The 14,794-nt window shown below is 51.7% G+C and overlaps 1 protein-coding gene across 1 annotated transcript in view; it reads right to left on the bottom strand.

The window, feature by feature from the left end:
* Positions 1-6: 6 nt before the first annotated feature.
* ULK4 (unc-51 like kinase 4) overlaps positions 7-14,794 on the bottom strand; it is a 284,250-nt gene continuing 269,462 nt past the window's right edge. The window contains exons 37-38 of the mRNA XM_015568398.1: positions 3,699-3,784; positions 7-1,168 (exon numbers count right to left, since the gene is read on the bottom strand). Of these exons, the coding sequence (XP_015423884.1) occupies positions 1,105-1,168; positions 3,699-3,784 (150 nt within the window). The 3' untranslated portion in view covers positions 7-1,104. The remainder of the gene's footprint in view (positions 1,169-3,698; positions 3,785-14,794) is intronic.

Raw genomic sequence — 14,794 nt, 5'->3', positions numbered from 1 at the left:
GGGACGGGGACGGGACAGCCTCTTACAGCTCAAGCTCTGGACACCCACGGGGGACACAGGGCTATGGAGTCAGTCCTGAGGTCAGCCACGCAAGTAGGTGGCCTGAAAGGAAGCGGAGAAGCTTGCTTCGCAGGTTGTGGTGGGGACTGACAGACATGCCTTTGAGAGTTGGCACAAGCTGCTTTCTTTATAAAGCCCAATGAACTTGGCAAACTACCCTGATCACTGTGGCAAAGTGGGCCTTTGACCTCTGCTGCCCCACCCGCTCTGCAGGGGACAGCCCCACCTAGGCAGGGGCAGTGTTTATTAGGGCGCATCCCCTCTGAGCAGTGCAGTCCCACAGCAGAGAGAAGGGTAGCAGCTGTTGGCTGGTCTAGCCCTTTCCTTCTGCAGATCAGACACTGAGGCCCCAGAGACCAGGGGATGCATCCACTTGCTCACCTGGTCTGAGCTGCCCAGGACCCGTCCCACCTTCCAGGCCAGATGCCTCGGCCCAACACCTCTGCACTGTCCGCCAAATGTTTTCATGGGCATGACGCTCACAGGAGGTTCTTGGCATGTGTGTGAGGGAACATAGGGAGAGGCTGAAGAGGTTCAAGGATTTGGGAGTAATGTAGAAGTTGGGGGGACAATTCTACTTGGATGCCATCCACCCACCCTGATGGGCAGACCTTCCTGGAAGCCAGCGTTCCTGGAGCACTGGCATTTCTGCAGGCAAACTCCTAACTGCCTGTGCCTGCAGGGGTTCTGGGACTCAGTGTGTCCCTGAGAGGAAGGACAGCCAGGCGGTCAAAGTGGGGGGAGACAGGCTAACACTTCCCAAGGCTGGCTGGGCGCTGCCTTCGGTCTCCGCAGGCGGGCTGGCCCGCGCCACACCGAAAGGACGTTCTGAGCCCAGGGGCAAACGTGGCTTCCTGGGTGCCCCCAGGACGAGGCTCTGTTCGGAGGCGGTTTCCAGGGCCCACAGTGAGGGAGAGCACTGCAGCCGCAGGCTCGGGCGTCAGCTGGCTTTATTGGGTGCGGGGACGGCTGGGGTGCCGAGCGTGTCGGGGGCTGGCCTTGCCTGTGCAGCCGAGGTTGGGCCTGTGTTCGGTGCCTTCTCGCCTAGTGTCCAACAGTTTGGAGGATTTCCAGGGCCAAGGAGGCCACCGCACTGTCGGCAGACGAACTGTGAGGAAGACAAAGTCAGGTTGAAGAGCCGCCTCGTTCAAAGGGGCTGGTGTCCGATGCACCAGCTGCTTCTCCTAGGGCGGCCCCTCCGCAGTATCTAGAGGCACAGAATCCGTGTTCCCAGGCTGAGGTGCACACCCATCAGCCACACCCCCAGTGGGGCTCAGAACTGGCCCCACCAGCACCCCTAATCGAGGCCTGAGCTCCTGGCCCACCAGCTCTCAGCATCTGAACGGCCTGGGCCAGGTGCACTGATGCTGAGCTGTCAGGCAAGTCAGACAGCAGCCAGACCCTGCTCAGCCTGGCCCGGGTCCAGCGGCTGCCCACGGGGTCCCACAGGGTCCCACAGGGTCCCACGAGGGGGCCTGCCCAGCACCTGCCTCCAGCTGACTTGGACCGAAGACCGAAGATCCCAGACCCGCCCAAAGGCTGACCCTCCTGCTCCGTGTTGCCACTGGCTGGCCCATCAGCCACGACTCTTGGGTGTCTTATTCCCATAGGTGTGGATGTGCAATTAAGAGCTTAACATGGAGACTGTTACCGGAGCAAATTGAGACACATTTAAGCCTGTGCGCGAACAACTGTTAGCAAAGAAAGAGTGACACACAGCAATGTTCACCTTGAAGTATGCAATTAGCTGTGGCACCTCCCACTACACACAAATAGAGCTGTTGTCAATCAGGTGGGCGCTGCATAGAAGGGGGACCCCGGGGGGACAGGGCAGGAGACGGGGCTGCACAGCCAAGGTTCCGAGGGTCTGCCCTGCCCACTGAGCCACCCGGAAGGCTCAGTGACTGGCAAAGGGCACGTCAACCTGTGGCAGAGCCAATCAGAACCAAGAGCACTGCCATTCCCTCCTTGGTCACCATTAGAAAAGCCTTTCTTCAGCCATCGGAGCAAAGCCCAACCTCCCACCTGCCTGGAGTGCTGGGGGCAGGAGTGGGGGCGGGGGAGGCCACCAGCCCCACGGAGCCCTGAGCCTCACTTGACATTTGGTCGAGATTTAGGTGCATCCCGAGGCCGCACTGGCCTGGACCCGCAGGCAGCCTGAGGGCCTGCTAGGAGGGTCCCACAGGCAGCTGGGGGACGGGCTCTCAGGAGCCGGCCACCGAACTGCTCAAGGCTGGGGTCCCCGGGGGTGGCTGTGTGTGCAGCCGAGTCCTTGTCTGCACCTCACACCGGGGCTGCCATGGTGAGGCGGGGCCTCCCATCACGTCGGCCTGCCCTTCCCTCACCCACAGGAACCAAGAGGGGGGGGGGCGGGTAGCCCAGGAGGTGGTGCCCCCTCCCTCACCCAACCAGGATTAAGTACAAAAGGATAGAGGGAGCCCTGCCTCCACCACAGACTCGCCGCGGCAATCACATGTATTTCTGCAAATGAATACCATCCCAAAGCACCGAAAACAGGCTTCACAGACCCTGTGGTGCTGACAGCTACTGGGAAATGTGCGGTGAAGGCCTTCGAGGTGCGGCCTTCTGCCCAGGGTGGGAACGGACAGCAGCGGGGGCTCAGGACTGTGGCCCCACACATCTGGCTACCGCCCTCAGCACGGGGATGTGGCCTGAGGGAGGAGGGGTCACTGCATTCACTGACCACTCCGCAAACCCCCCAAGCCCCACCACTTGCCAGGCGCGGTGCCGCCACACCGGTGAGCGGTGAGCCGTGAGACAGGGCCAGCCGGCGGGAAGCATGGAGGCCTGGGGACAACTCTTTATCCCTGTGTTCCCCTTTGTCACTTGGCACTAACATTCACATAAACAGAGTATAAGCTCTACCCCTACCAGCTGTCACCACCTCTCAAGTTCAGGGGTGCAGGGGGTGCGTGTCATGGCAGAATGAACCCTCTCTGCAGCACTCACCCACTGAGCATCCGCATGACGGTGGGGCTGGCGCTCCTGGGTGACAGCGCTGCCTGGTCTGCCCCTCAGTTCTAGACACTGCACAGCTGGGAGTGGAGGCAGAGCTAACCTCGCACTCCAATTCTGGGAGTCACAGACTCTGCTCTCTAGGTTCCAGGTGTTCCTTCTGGCCAAGCTGGGCAGCCTGGTGCTGCCGGGCAGGCTGAGCTGTCGGTTCTGACCCCAGCCTTTCCCTGACCTCCAGTCCCTCTGCCAGGTGGCGGTCGCCTGTGGCCCGGGCTGGCATGGGGGTGCGTGTACACAGGCTGGTTACCGACCACCTTTTGGGGTTCATCACATCTTCCACCTGTTGTCCCCTCCCAGCTAGTCATAGTCCACTCCCCTCCTCAGTTCTGTCCCCTATAGATGTGATACTGGGGGGGCTAAGATATCCTGATTTTTATCTCTCTTCCTGTTGACACCCCTCATTTGGACAGTGGGGGGTCCCCAGGGGATAGAGACACAGCGACCATGCTTCCCACGCTGGGAGGGACCTCAGTGGCAATGACCGAGTGGAAGATGGTGGTCCCTGGTGTGTAGAGGGAGTGGGGGGACAGGCGGAGAGAAAAGAGTGGGTCAGTGTTTGCTGAGCCCAATAGATTGCACGGGCCCTTCCTGGGCCTGCTCACCCGCCAGCCGGGGCCAGCCGCTCCAGCGCCCGCAGGAGGCTGCCCGCACCCTTCAGGCTCTCCAGGTGCTTCTCGTTGGAGGTGACCTGCAAAGGCGGGAGAAGACAGTGGTTGGTGGGCCCAGCCCCGACTCAGTGCTGGGCTACCTGTGGCCTTGGGGAGCAAGCCTCAGCCCCACCCCACAGGACGCTCTGACCATGGGGACAGAGGCAGACGGTGGGGACTTTGGGGAGTCACGGGCGGGGGATGTGCCTGGCCATGGGGGGTGCCTCAGGAGGCACCGGACTTTCGGAAGGCTCTGCCGTCTCCGCGTCTGTCACCTCCTCCTTCCCACAGCCTCGCCTTGCACGGTAAGCGGCGGTGTGTTTTACAGGTGAGTCACCGGGGCTCAGGGAGACGCAGGGGTCACCACGGCAGGACCTAGGGAGCCGGAGCCTCTCGTCCCCTTGGAGGCTGGCCCCAGGCTGGCCTCAGGTGACCCCCTGCTCAAGTGTCCCTTCCCCTTGACCGTAGCAGCCCAGGCTGGACTGCCATCGCCCAGTTCTAAGAAGAGGCTGAAATTTCTTAGCCACAGGGACAGGAAGGTCACGGGGGTCCTTAAACTTGCAGGTGGACTCTGCACCTGCGCCACCCCACTCCCAGCCTCGTCCAGCTGCCGGCTCAGCTGCATGGGGTGCGCTGGCTGCAAAGACCCGCATCTTCAAAGAGCTGCACCTAAATGCCCTGAAATCACACCCGGCTGGGTGACTCCAGAGGCTGCTGCTGGGGAAAGCCGGCTGTGGTTCAGTTCTGCCTGAGGCGAGCACAGGCTGACACTGACGGCCGGGCCCTTCGGGGAGGTTCCCCAGAATGTGCCTCATGCAGGTCCGCTGAGCTGCACCCACACCTACTGCCCTGCCCAGCCCTCCCATGGGACTGTGCGCTCCAAAACAATCGCCCAACAGGTTCCAAAGAAACAGTAAGACTGCATTTACTCGCAAGGCTAGTCAGAAGGTGCAAATGGAAAATACAGTGAGAATCACACAATCAAAGGAAAGGACCAAAATAGCATCATGTGAAACGGACATAAATGCAGGCATCAACAAAGCCAAAAGAATTAATGGAAAATTATGTGATTGGCCACTTAATGGGACTCTTATGAACAACACCAACTGTTGTCCTGCATATAAAGACGAGTTAATTAGAAAATAAAAATTGTAAACAATATCAGGGACTCCAGTTCTGGCTGAGAGAGAAAAGACATGCTCCCCTGCTCTCCCTCCGAATGCAACTATGAAACCTGGACAGAGAACACAGCTCAGCTACTGGAGAACAGTGAGAAGCAAACAGCGACAGGCGGGGAAGGACACTGGATCCATCTCTCTCCTTCCAGGAAGGCCAGCAGGACTCGACCAATCCAACCCCCGAAGTGAGCACTGTGGGCGAGGAGAGAGCTCCGGAGAAGCCAGGCTTGGGGAAGGGAGAAGAGAAGAGAGAAGAGAGAAGCTCAGAGAGAAGAGATGAAACTCGGGTATTTTCCTTCCTTCTCCTCAGCTCTCTGTGGCCCCAGGCAGTTCTGGTGGCAATAACCACGGTGAGGGTAGCAACAGCGGCAGCCAAAACTCTCTCCTCTGTCCTCCCACTTCTTCGCCCAGAAAGGACAATTGTGGAAGTCAGCAGTGTATGGCCAGACAGAGAATGGGAGATCCAGGGAACCGGGGAGAGCTCGAGAAAGCAACCCCATTAACTTGTTTATGAATTCCTAGGCTCACCCTTAACTTGCGCTCGCGTGGAACTGGTCCAAACAGCACACCCAAAACTCAGAACTGAGCTAACAAGCCTCTGCCCAGACCCCAGCCTGACCCTTGGAGGACACACAGAGAGATTCCAACAGCATTGCAAGTGCTTTGAATCTGATATTGAACTTATAATTCCAAGCTGCAGTCTGAACCTAACCATCATAACTGCTTACTAAAATAAAAGTATCAATATTCTCTGTAGGGTTTCAACAAGACACAGTGCCTTATAATGTAATATTTAAAACAGGATAAAATCCAAAAGGTGAGCAACCAACCACAGAAGTCTCAACTCACATGAGACAAGACAATACATAAGAAAATGACACAGATGTTGGATGTATCTGACAAAGACTTTAAAGCATTATAAAAATGCTAAAACAATAACACTTGAAATAAGTGTTAAAATAGACTATAACATTCTTGAAACAAATATTAAAATGGAATAGAACAGTATGAAAACAGAATAGAGTATTAAAATAAAATAGACTATAAAAATTAGAAAATATAAAGGAGAACCAAAAAATATATATTAACAAAAAATAAATAAAAAGCCACACTGAATAGACTCATCAGCAGAATGGAAAGAGGGAGCGAACTTGAAGACAGATCAATGGAAACGATTCAATCTGAGCAACAGAGGAAAACATGTTGAGAACACCAAGGACAGAGCCTCAGGGACCTGTAGGACAATAACAAAAGGTTTGTGTCAATGGAGCTCTAGAATGAGAGAACAGCATAAATGGATGAAAAGGTATTTGAGGAAATCATAGCTAACACTAGTCCAAGTGTGATGAAAGACATGAACCTATAGATTCAAGGAGCTGAGAAAATGTCCAACAAGATATCCAACGAATCCACACCCAAGCAGTTCATAATCAAACTTGAAGCCAAGGAATGTTGAAAGCATGCAGGAAAAAAAATGATGCATTACTTAGAGGGGAACAATGATTTGAATTACTGTGGATTTCTCTTCACACTGATATCAGAAGAAAGTGCCAAAACATTTTTAAAGTGCTAAAAGAATTACCAAACTAGAATTCTATATCTAGCAAAATATTATGGAATTAAAGTGAAATAAAGACAGTCTCATATGAAGGAAAATAAGTGGAGGCAGAACTGTTTTAAAAGAATTGTTAAAAGTTGTTTTGCAGAGAGAAAGGAAATAATACCAGGAGGAAACCTGGAACATCAGAAATGAAGGAAGAGCAACAGAAAGGGTAAATATCTGAAGAAACGTAATGGAATATTCTCTTTCTTTAAAATAATGCTAGATGATAGAAAAGCAAAACATATAAATTGTCTGATGGGGTGCTGCTGTATATAGATATTTTAAAAACCCTGAAGAATAAAGAGGAAAGGAGCCTGTAAAGTGTTATGGTTTCGATATTACAATTAATATTATAAGAAGACTGTGAAAAGTAAAGCATTTTATAATCCCAATAGCAACCACTAAAAAAAAACCTTACACAGGGATAGTAAAAATATACATTAGGTAGTAAAAATATAATAGATTATAAAATGTAATGCTAGTAAAAATAGTTAAAGAGCTTTATAAAAAGGCAAGAAAGAAAAATAAAAATGGGGGAAAAACAGACATCAAATAAAAAGGTAGATTATATCCTAACATATCAAGAATAGCACTAAGTGAAACAATCTAAATGCAGCAAATAAAAGAGATTTTTTGATTGATTAAAATATTACCCAAGTATATACTATCTATAAACAACTTAATTTGTATACAGTATGATAGATAAAAGGATGAAACAAATATACTATGCAAATATGAATCAAAAGAAAACTACGTTACAATCAGGCAAGGTAGACTTCAGAACAAAGAAAATTGGGGATACATAACATTTTGATAAAAGGATTCTGTTAACAAGAAGTTATAATAATAAGTGTGTATGTTTCTAACAATGGAAGTTAAAAATACACAGAGCAAAACCAGGAAAACAGACAAGTCCACAATTGTAGCTAGAAACTTAAAAATTACTCTCCTAGTAATAGACAGCATGAGTAGACAAAAAACCAGCAGGATGTAGCAGGGCTGAACAACACTATCAATGAGCTGGATCTCACTGACATGGTAGAGCACTAAACCCATCAGTGGCAGAACATACATTTCCCCCCAAGAATCCAGGAATATTCACCAACATGTACAATATCCTGGGCCATAAAAAAATGTTAATTTAAGAGAACTGAAACCATATGAATTATTTTTCTGATCATAATCAATTAAATAGCAATAACAAAGATAACAGAAATAGCTCCGATCACTTGGAAATTAAATAACACTCTCCTTATAATCCTAGGACCAAAGAGGACATCCCAAGAAAAATGAGAAAATATTCTTAACTGAAATTAAATGACTATGTAATATACCCAAATATGTGGGATACAGCTAAAGCAGTGCTTAAAGGGAAATTCATAGTACTAAGTACTTATATTAAAAAAGAAAGGTATGAAATCAATAATCCAAGCTTTTGTGTTAATAAACTAGAAAAAGAAGAGCAAGACAAATGCAAAGCCAAAGAGGAGAGGAAAACAAGAGCAGAAATCAGGAGTAACATGATAAATGTAGACCCAAATATGTTAATATCTACATTCAATGTAGATTCAACAAATACTACAAGTAAAAGACTAAGATTTTCAAACTAGATATAGAGAAAGTAAGACAGAAGTATATGCTGCTTACAAGAAAAATAAACAGGAGGGCACAGAATAGCTTAATGTAAAAGATATGCTACACAAGCCATAGCCAAAGACATCTGGTGTAGCTACTATCAAAGCAGACTTTAAGGCAAAAGTCATAATGATAGATAGAGACATTTCATGTTTATTCAAAGATTGATCAACCAGGAAAATATACCAAGTCTAAATTCTAAATCTATCTAATACCAGCCTTAAAATCCACAAAACAAAAAATTGACAGAACCAAAGTGAGAATTAGGCAAATCCATAATTATGGTGGGATGCCTTTCAATTTCTCCAGTAGCATGCCAACAAAAATCAACAGGGACATAAAAGTTTTATACAAAATATGAACAAATTTGACCTACTTTACATATATGTAGAGAAAAACACCCACCTAGTAACTGCAAAATATATATTCTTTTCAAGTGTATATGGAGCTTTTTCGAAATGTACCGTATGCTGGGTCACAAAGCGAGTTCTGACAAAGCTCAAAGGTATAAACCTAAACAAGTGTACATACTATATTCATGGATTGGAAGACCCAGTATAGTCAAGATATTTTCTCCAAATCTAGGTTTAAAGCAATTCCTATCAAAATCCAAGCAGGATTTATTTTTATTTTATTTTTTTGTAGCTAAACACTAGCTGATTCTAAAATTTAAATCTATAAGTCTTAGGAACTAGAATAGCTAAAACAATTTTGAAAAGGAGAATAAAGCGGGAGGAACCAACTGACTCACGATATAGCTACGGTAACCGTCATGCTGTGGGGCTGGCAGAGGGACAGCTACAGCGATCGGTGGAATAGAGTCGAGAGCCCAGACATAGTTTTCACAAATGAGCAACGATAATCGAGTGAAGGACGGACAGGCTTTTGAACAAATGATGCTAGAACACGGAGGCACATGTGTAAAAACATGAACCTGCACACATTTCTTGCAGTTACATAAAACACAATCCAAAATGCATCACAGATCTGAATGTAAAACACAAAACTTCTAGAATACAATATGGGAGAAAATCTATGTGAAATTGGGTGTGTTGATGAGTTTTTAGATACAACACAAAAAGCATGATCCCTGAAAGGAAAAAAAAAAATGACAAACTGGACTTGATCATTATTAGAAACTTTGTTCTTTATAAAATACTTACTGATAAGAGAATAAAATAAGCCACGGATTGGGAGAGAAAATATTTGAAAATCGTATCCTATCTAATAAAAGGCTAACGTGCAAATTGACTGAACGGCAGAATGGCTGGTCTCTATGATGTGCACTGACCATCGGGGGGCACACGCTCAATGCAGGAGTTGCCCCTTAGTGGTCAGTGTGCTCCCACAGGGAGAGCACCGCTCAGCCAGAAGCCAGGCTCACAGCTGGCTGGCTGGCGAGGACAGCGGTGGTGGGAAGAGCCTCTCCCACCTCCACGGCAGTTGGACATCCTCCGAGGGCTCCTGGACTTCAAGAGGACGCAGGCTGGGCTGAGAGACCTACCCCCCCCCCCTCCCCCCAGTGCATGAATTTTGTGCACCGGGCCTCTAGTATCTGATAAAGGACTTTTATCCAGAACTTATAAAGAGCTCTTAAAATTCAACAATAACCAAGCAAATTTTTAAAGTAGGCAGAAAATCTGAATAGACACTTCACTAAAGAAGATATGTAGATGGCAAATGAGCCCTTGAATAGATACTCAATATCACTGGCCATCAGGGAAACATGTTAAAACTGCAGTGCAATTCAGCCACATACCTATTCGAAAGGCTAATGTTTCATAAACTGACGGTAACAGACAATAACAGACGATAACAGATGCCAGCAGGACCACAGCGAGTCCCCCTTCCTGCTGGTGGGAGTGCAGAACAGCACGGCGCTTTGGAGGACGGTTTGGCAATTCCTCATGAAATTAAGCACAAGCTCATCCTACAACCCAGCAATTATACTCTTGGGTACCTGCCCACGTGAACTGAGAACTGATGTCCACGTAAAAAGCTGTGTGCGGAAGTCCACCGCAGCGTACCCCCTAGTCACTAGGTACCCCCTAGTCACTAGAGAGCGAAAGGAACCAACATGTCCTTGGACAGGGAAATGGAAAGACAGCGAGGAACGCACGTGCGCTACCTGGTTTATACGTCTGATTGGATCTGCAGAATGAGATGTGAATAAAGATAAATCTGGGTAATTCTGAGAAGACAAGAATTTCATTCGCCTTGCTAAATTGTTTTGTCCTCCGGCACCAGCTTTCTGCAATTAGTCAAGTTTGCAATATTCAGATTCCAAGTGGCTTTGAACTGAATGATCCTTAGGCGTGAAGTTCTCCTTTCTCCCCGAGTTTGGCCACTGAAGCGTATACACTGAGATGGACACCAACCTTCCTCCAGAAGCCCCCACTGTATCCACCACACAGTGTGGCCTGCAACCTTCCATTTAAACTTGCCTGAAAGCCAAGTGGCAGCTCACCTACTTCTCCTTCGAGCTACGTGAGCAGAGAGCGTTGGCCGCACACTGAGACCCACAGAGGAATCTCCTTGCCATTGGCAGGAGGCATGCGCCCCGTGGGCCTGCGTTCATGGCTAAGCGACTCCTGCACAACCTCTCTCGGCTGAGGTGACTCTCAGAAGTAAAGGACACAGGGGGCTGGCGGAGGTGCCAACACAGTACCGCTTCCTGTGGGTGCTACTTTCATTGCCAGCAGCCCGGTCCTTCCCACAAGCCACAGCAAGCAAACTCGATTTGATTTTGCAGGAAGGTGCGACTGCAGCAGAGGCTCCTGGGACACTGGAGAGTCCACAGGGGTTGGTTTCATTCTTTTCAAACCTTCAGGGGGCAGGTGGCCGTACCCTGCAAACAGCCCTGCCGGCCTCGCGTTTCTCTGTTTCATGCCCAAACCCGTCGGCGGATGTGGAGCCCCCGCGCTACCTGGTGCTGCTGCTGAGACGCCTGCCCGGGAGCCGCCCGGTGAAACCCATCCGAAGGGAAACGTGGGTCCTACCGAAGGCGGGCGGCTCACCTGCTGCCAGGACCGTCCACAGCCTGGTCTTCTCAGGGGAAACGACTGGAACGATGAAGCTGGAGCCAGCTGGGAAGCTGGGCCTCCCCTTCTGTGTACCTGACGGACACATAAAAAAACTGCTCGTGTATTTGAGGTAAATATGCCGGTGAAACCCATCCGAAGGGAAACGTGGGTCCTACCGAAGGCGGGCGGCTCACCTGCTGCCAGGACCGTCCACAGCCTGGTCTTCTCGGGGGAAACGACTGGAACGATGAAGCTGGAGCCAGCTGGGAAGCTGGGCCTCCCCTTCTGTGTACCTGACGAACACACAAAAAAGCTGCTCGTGTATTTGGGGTAAATATGTAGGCTGGGGTCCAACCCCAGGAGGTCCAGGGGTCTCCAAAGGTGTGGACGGAGTCGGCAAAGAAGGATGACACGGAGGCAGCGGGTCATGTTGCATCTGTATTTATACCAGTTGATTCTAATCCTATCAATCTCTATTCCAAAGGTTAGGGCGTTTCTTATCTCCATTCCAGGGAGTAAAAATTATGTAGCTTAAGCATGATTGTTCGTAGTTAAAGAGATTAATTACCCTCCTGGCACTTAGTGAAGGGGTTTTATTCCCTCCCTAACTTCAGGGGAAAATCTCTACCTGGGGAAACAACCTTTCTTGGAGAGGTGACCTTGGTTAAAACACATAGTGCCAAGAAGGTGAGCAAACATATTAAGAACAGTATGTCATATACACCAGGTCCCTTGAAACATATGCTGTGCAGATGTTCCTTCCCTGCAGCGACTGTGTCAAGCAGCAAGGATGGACTGGCTCCCAGCAAATGTCGCTTCATTCAGCCTTCCACACGGTGACCTGTCAGTCGGCATTCAGGCATCACACGTGTAACCGAAACTCTGAAAGTGTCTAGAATCATCCTTCCTTTCCCACCGGCTCACGACCTACGGGTGGTGGCTTTGCACCTGCCTGTGGGGACAGGCGGGGCCGATGCTTCTGGACTTCGGCTTCCCAGGTGCACACTAACCACAGGCGTGTCCCATGTCCCGATGGCGGCAGGACCCTGATGCCGCACCCTCTTCCGTGTGTAGCTGAGGCTGCAAGGACAGCGGGGACAGTGGCTTGTCCGGGACAGAGTGGCCACTGAGGGACAGAGCCAGGCCTGGTGCACCCACCTCATCGAAGGCCTGGAAAACGTGTACGTCAGATGCGCTGCACCGTCCATCATCGCGGCCCGTGACGGATCCGCTCACGGTGGGAGCCACAGCATCAGCTCCTCTGTGCTCCGGGCGAGCTGCTCCGTGGAGAAATGGTCCGGGGGATGCGAGCGGTGGCTGCACGCGAGTCAGGTGTGGGCAGGCCATGGGGCCTCGTTCGTGGGCGTGTCCTGATGGAGGTCTAATCGCAGTGGTCCTGAGTGCACGTGGCTCAGGAAGCTACGTTAACCCCGGTTTTCTAATCATGAGCACCCCCAGACAGGCCCAGGCAGCACGGAGAGACGCGGAAAGAAATCGGGGGCCCACAGGGACCACAGGAGGGCAGCCCAGGGGCCTGCTGGCACTGACACAAACTTCACGGGGGAGAATTACTTTAATTCCATGGGCTTCAGATCTCAGGAATACAAGTAAAAACAAGCAGGTAACTATGACAACTCTACTTCAGAGAGTTTAAATCCCCAAAACAAACCTCCCCACCCAGCCCCTTTATTTTGTTCTCAACATATACTTTGCCTTCTCTCCAGCTGAGGTTCCTCTGTTACTTCAAAGCCATTTCTACCCGCTGCGAATCGAGACAAGCTACCCCCTGCCACGGACGCCTGGATGGGATCTGGCAGCCCCTCCCCTCCTCTACCTGCTGCTGCTCATTCTGGCCCCTCCAGAAACTTCCCCAGCTGCTGCCAGGGCCCACCTTTCCCATCAGATTAGAGCGAGACTGAAATGGCACAGCCCAGGTGCTCAGCGCGTCTTTCTGGGACGCTGAGCGACCCTCCCGCACAGCCCGGCTGCCTCGCGGGGCCTGTGCCTCCCCTGGGGCCCTTCAGAGACGTCATGTTCCTCCACAAAACCAAGCAAGGCCAGTCGGGCCAGGGCGAGCCGCGGAGGCTGATGTAAAAGACATCGAGAGGTGTCCCCAGGGATTCCCTTCTCGGGCCTGATCCCCAGGGAGTGACGGGGCTCCCGGGGGAGCTCACTCGGGGGCATCTCAAGGGAAGAGGTGGGGTCTTGCCGACAAGACAGGTCCCGTCCCAAAGCCTGGGTCCCCTGGATCTGGCCCTGATCCCCGTGAACAAGGTCATCTGGAGGGGACTGAGTGGTACCGGGCTAAGGAGCATCGTCCTGGTGACCAGGTGGCCCACGGGGGCGCCTTCTGCCTGTTCTGCGTGAAGCCCAGCTTGGCTGTCAGTCGCAGTGAGACCTGGCAGCATGGGGCCCTGGGAAGTCGGGGCATCGGAACATGGCGACTCCTCCGGGCGAAGAGGGCTGCGCAGGACAGGGAGACCACGACGCGCAGAGGGAGAGCCGGCCGTGTCTGGCTGGGGAAGGCGAGATGGCGCCTCCTGCAGGTGAGGAGGAGGCTGCCGTTCTGCCCGGGAGCCCAGGCCCCCAGGGAGGGGCTGGGCCTGCGTCTCCCCCAGCCGCCTCCCACCTGCCAGGTGAAGTGGGGAGCGCTCCTGCACTTGGCACGGCGCGAGCAGGGCAGGGTGACGTGAGCACCCTGAATGCTCGGAGGCAGAGGCGAGCTGCCTTCAGTGAGGACACACGTGGGAAGGACTTGTCCTCCTTCGCGTGACTTCTCTCTCCTCCCGGGGTCTGCATGCTCCCCAACATGGCCGGCCGGACACCTCCCTCCTCCGCCTGCACCCGTGGCACCTGCTCTCCCGAGGCCCTGGTGGCAGCCACTGAGCAGTGGATGTTTCTCTTTCCCGCACCATCTGAGACATGGTTATTTTCTAGAAGAAAATTACCCATACCTCCCTCCTTCCTTCAGGCCAGCCAACTCCCTCGGCTCTCTTTGGGGCAGTGAAAATCCTCTCTTGCTTAGAAACTGTTCATAATGACACTGGTTTCTGGCCATTAAGTCCAGTACGTTTCAAATGTAAAGACAACACTGCTGGTTTGGGGAACCTTGAGGCCTGACCCAGCCAACGACCCCAGCCAGAGAGCAGCTGTAATGGGCAGTTAGGGGGGCAGGCCTCGCCGGCGATGGGACCAACCGGAGGCACTTCCCCAGGGGACCCGCCCCCGGCGCTGAGACTGCAGCCGCTTCCCGAGGCGGCGGCCCTGGGATGCCAACCCCTCCGCAAAAGGGAAACCGTTCCCCGTGGCAACTAACCACGTGCGACGGCGAGTGTGAGAAGGCGGGTCCCGGCGGGAGGGGCGGTGTGCAAACCTGAGCCACAGGCCCCTCGGCCGAGCTTGGGAACAGTCTGCATTCACACTGAGGCGTCTGTGCCAAGGGATCACTCAATCTGGTGTGTGTGCACGCGTGTCCGTGTGGACACACATGAGTGTCCATGCGTGTGTGTGTGTGTGATGGCGGGGCTTTGAGATGAGTGGCTTAACGGCGCCGGTTCCAGCCCTTTCCCTGGTCTGTGTATTCCGGGGGGGGGGGGGTGGGGGGGCGCACGC

This window comes from Myotis davidii, unplaced genomic scaffold (genome assembly GCF_000327345.1).
Source record: "Myotis davidii unplaced genomic scaffold, ASM32734v1 scaffold663, whole genome shotgun sequence".
Lineage (NCBI taxonomy): Eukaryota > Metazoa > Chordata > Mammalia > Chiroptera > Vespertilionidae > Myotis > Myotis davidii.
Note: the sequence above shows the minus strand (reverse complement) of the source record. Positions and strands in the feature narration are given on the sequence as shown.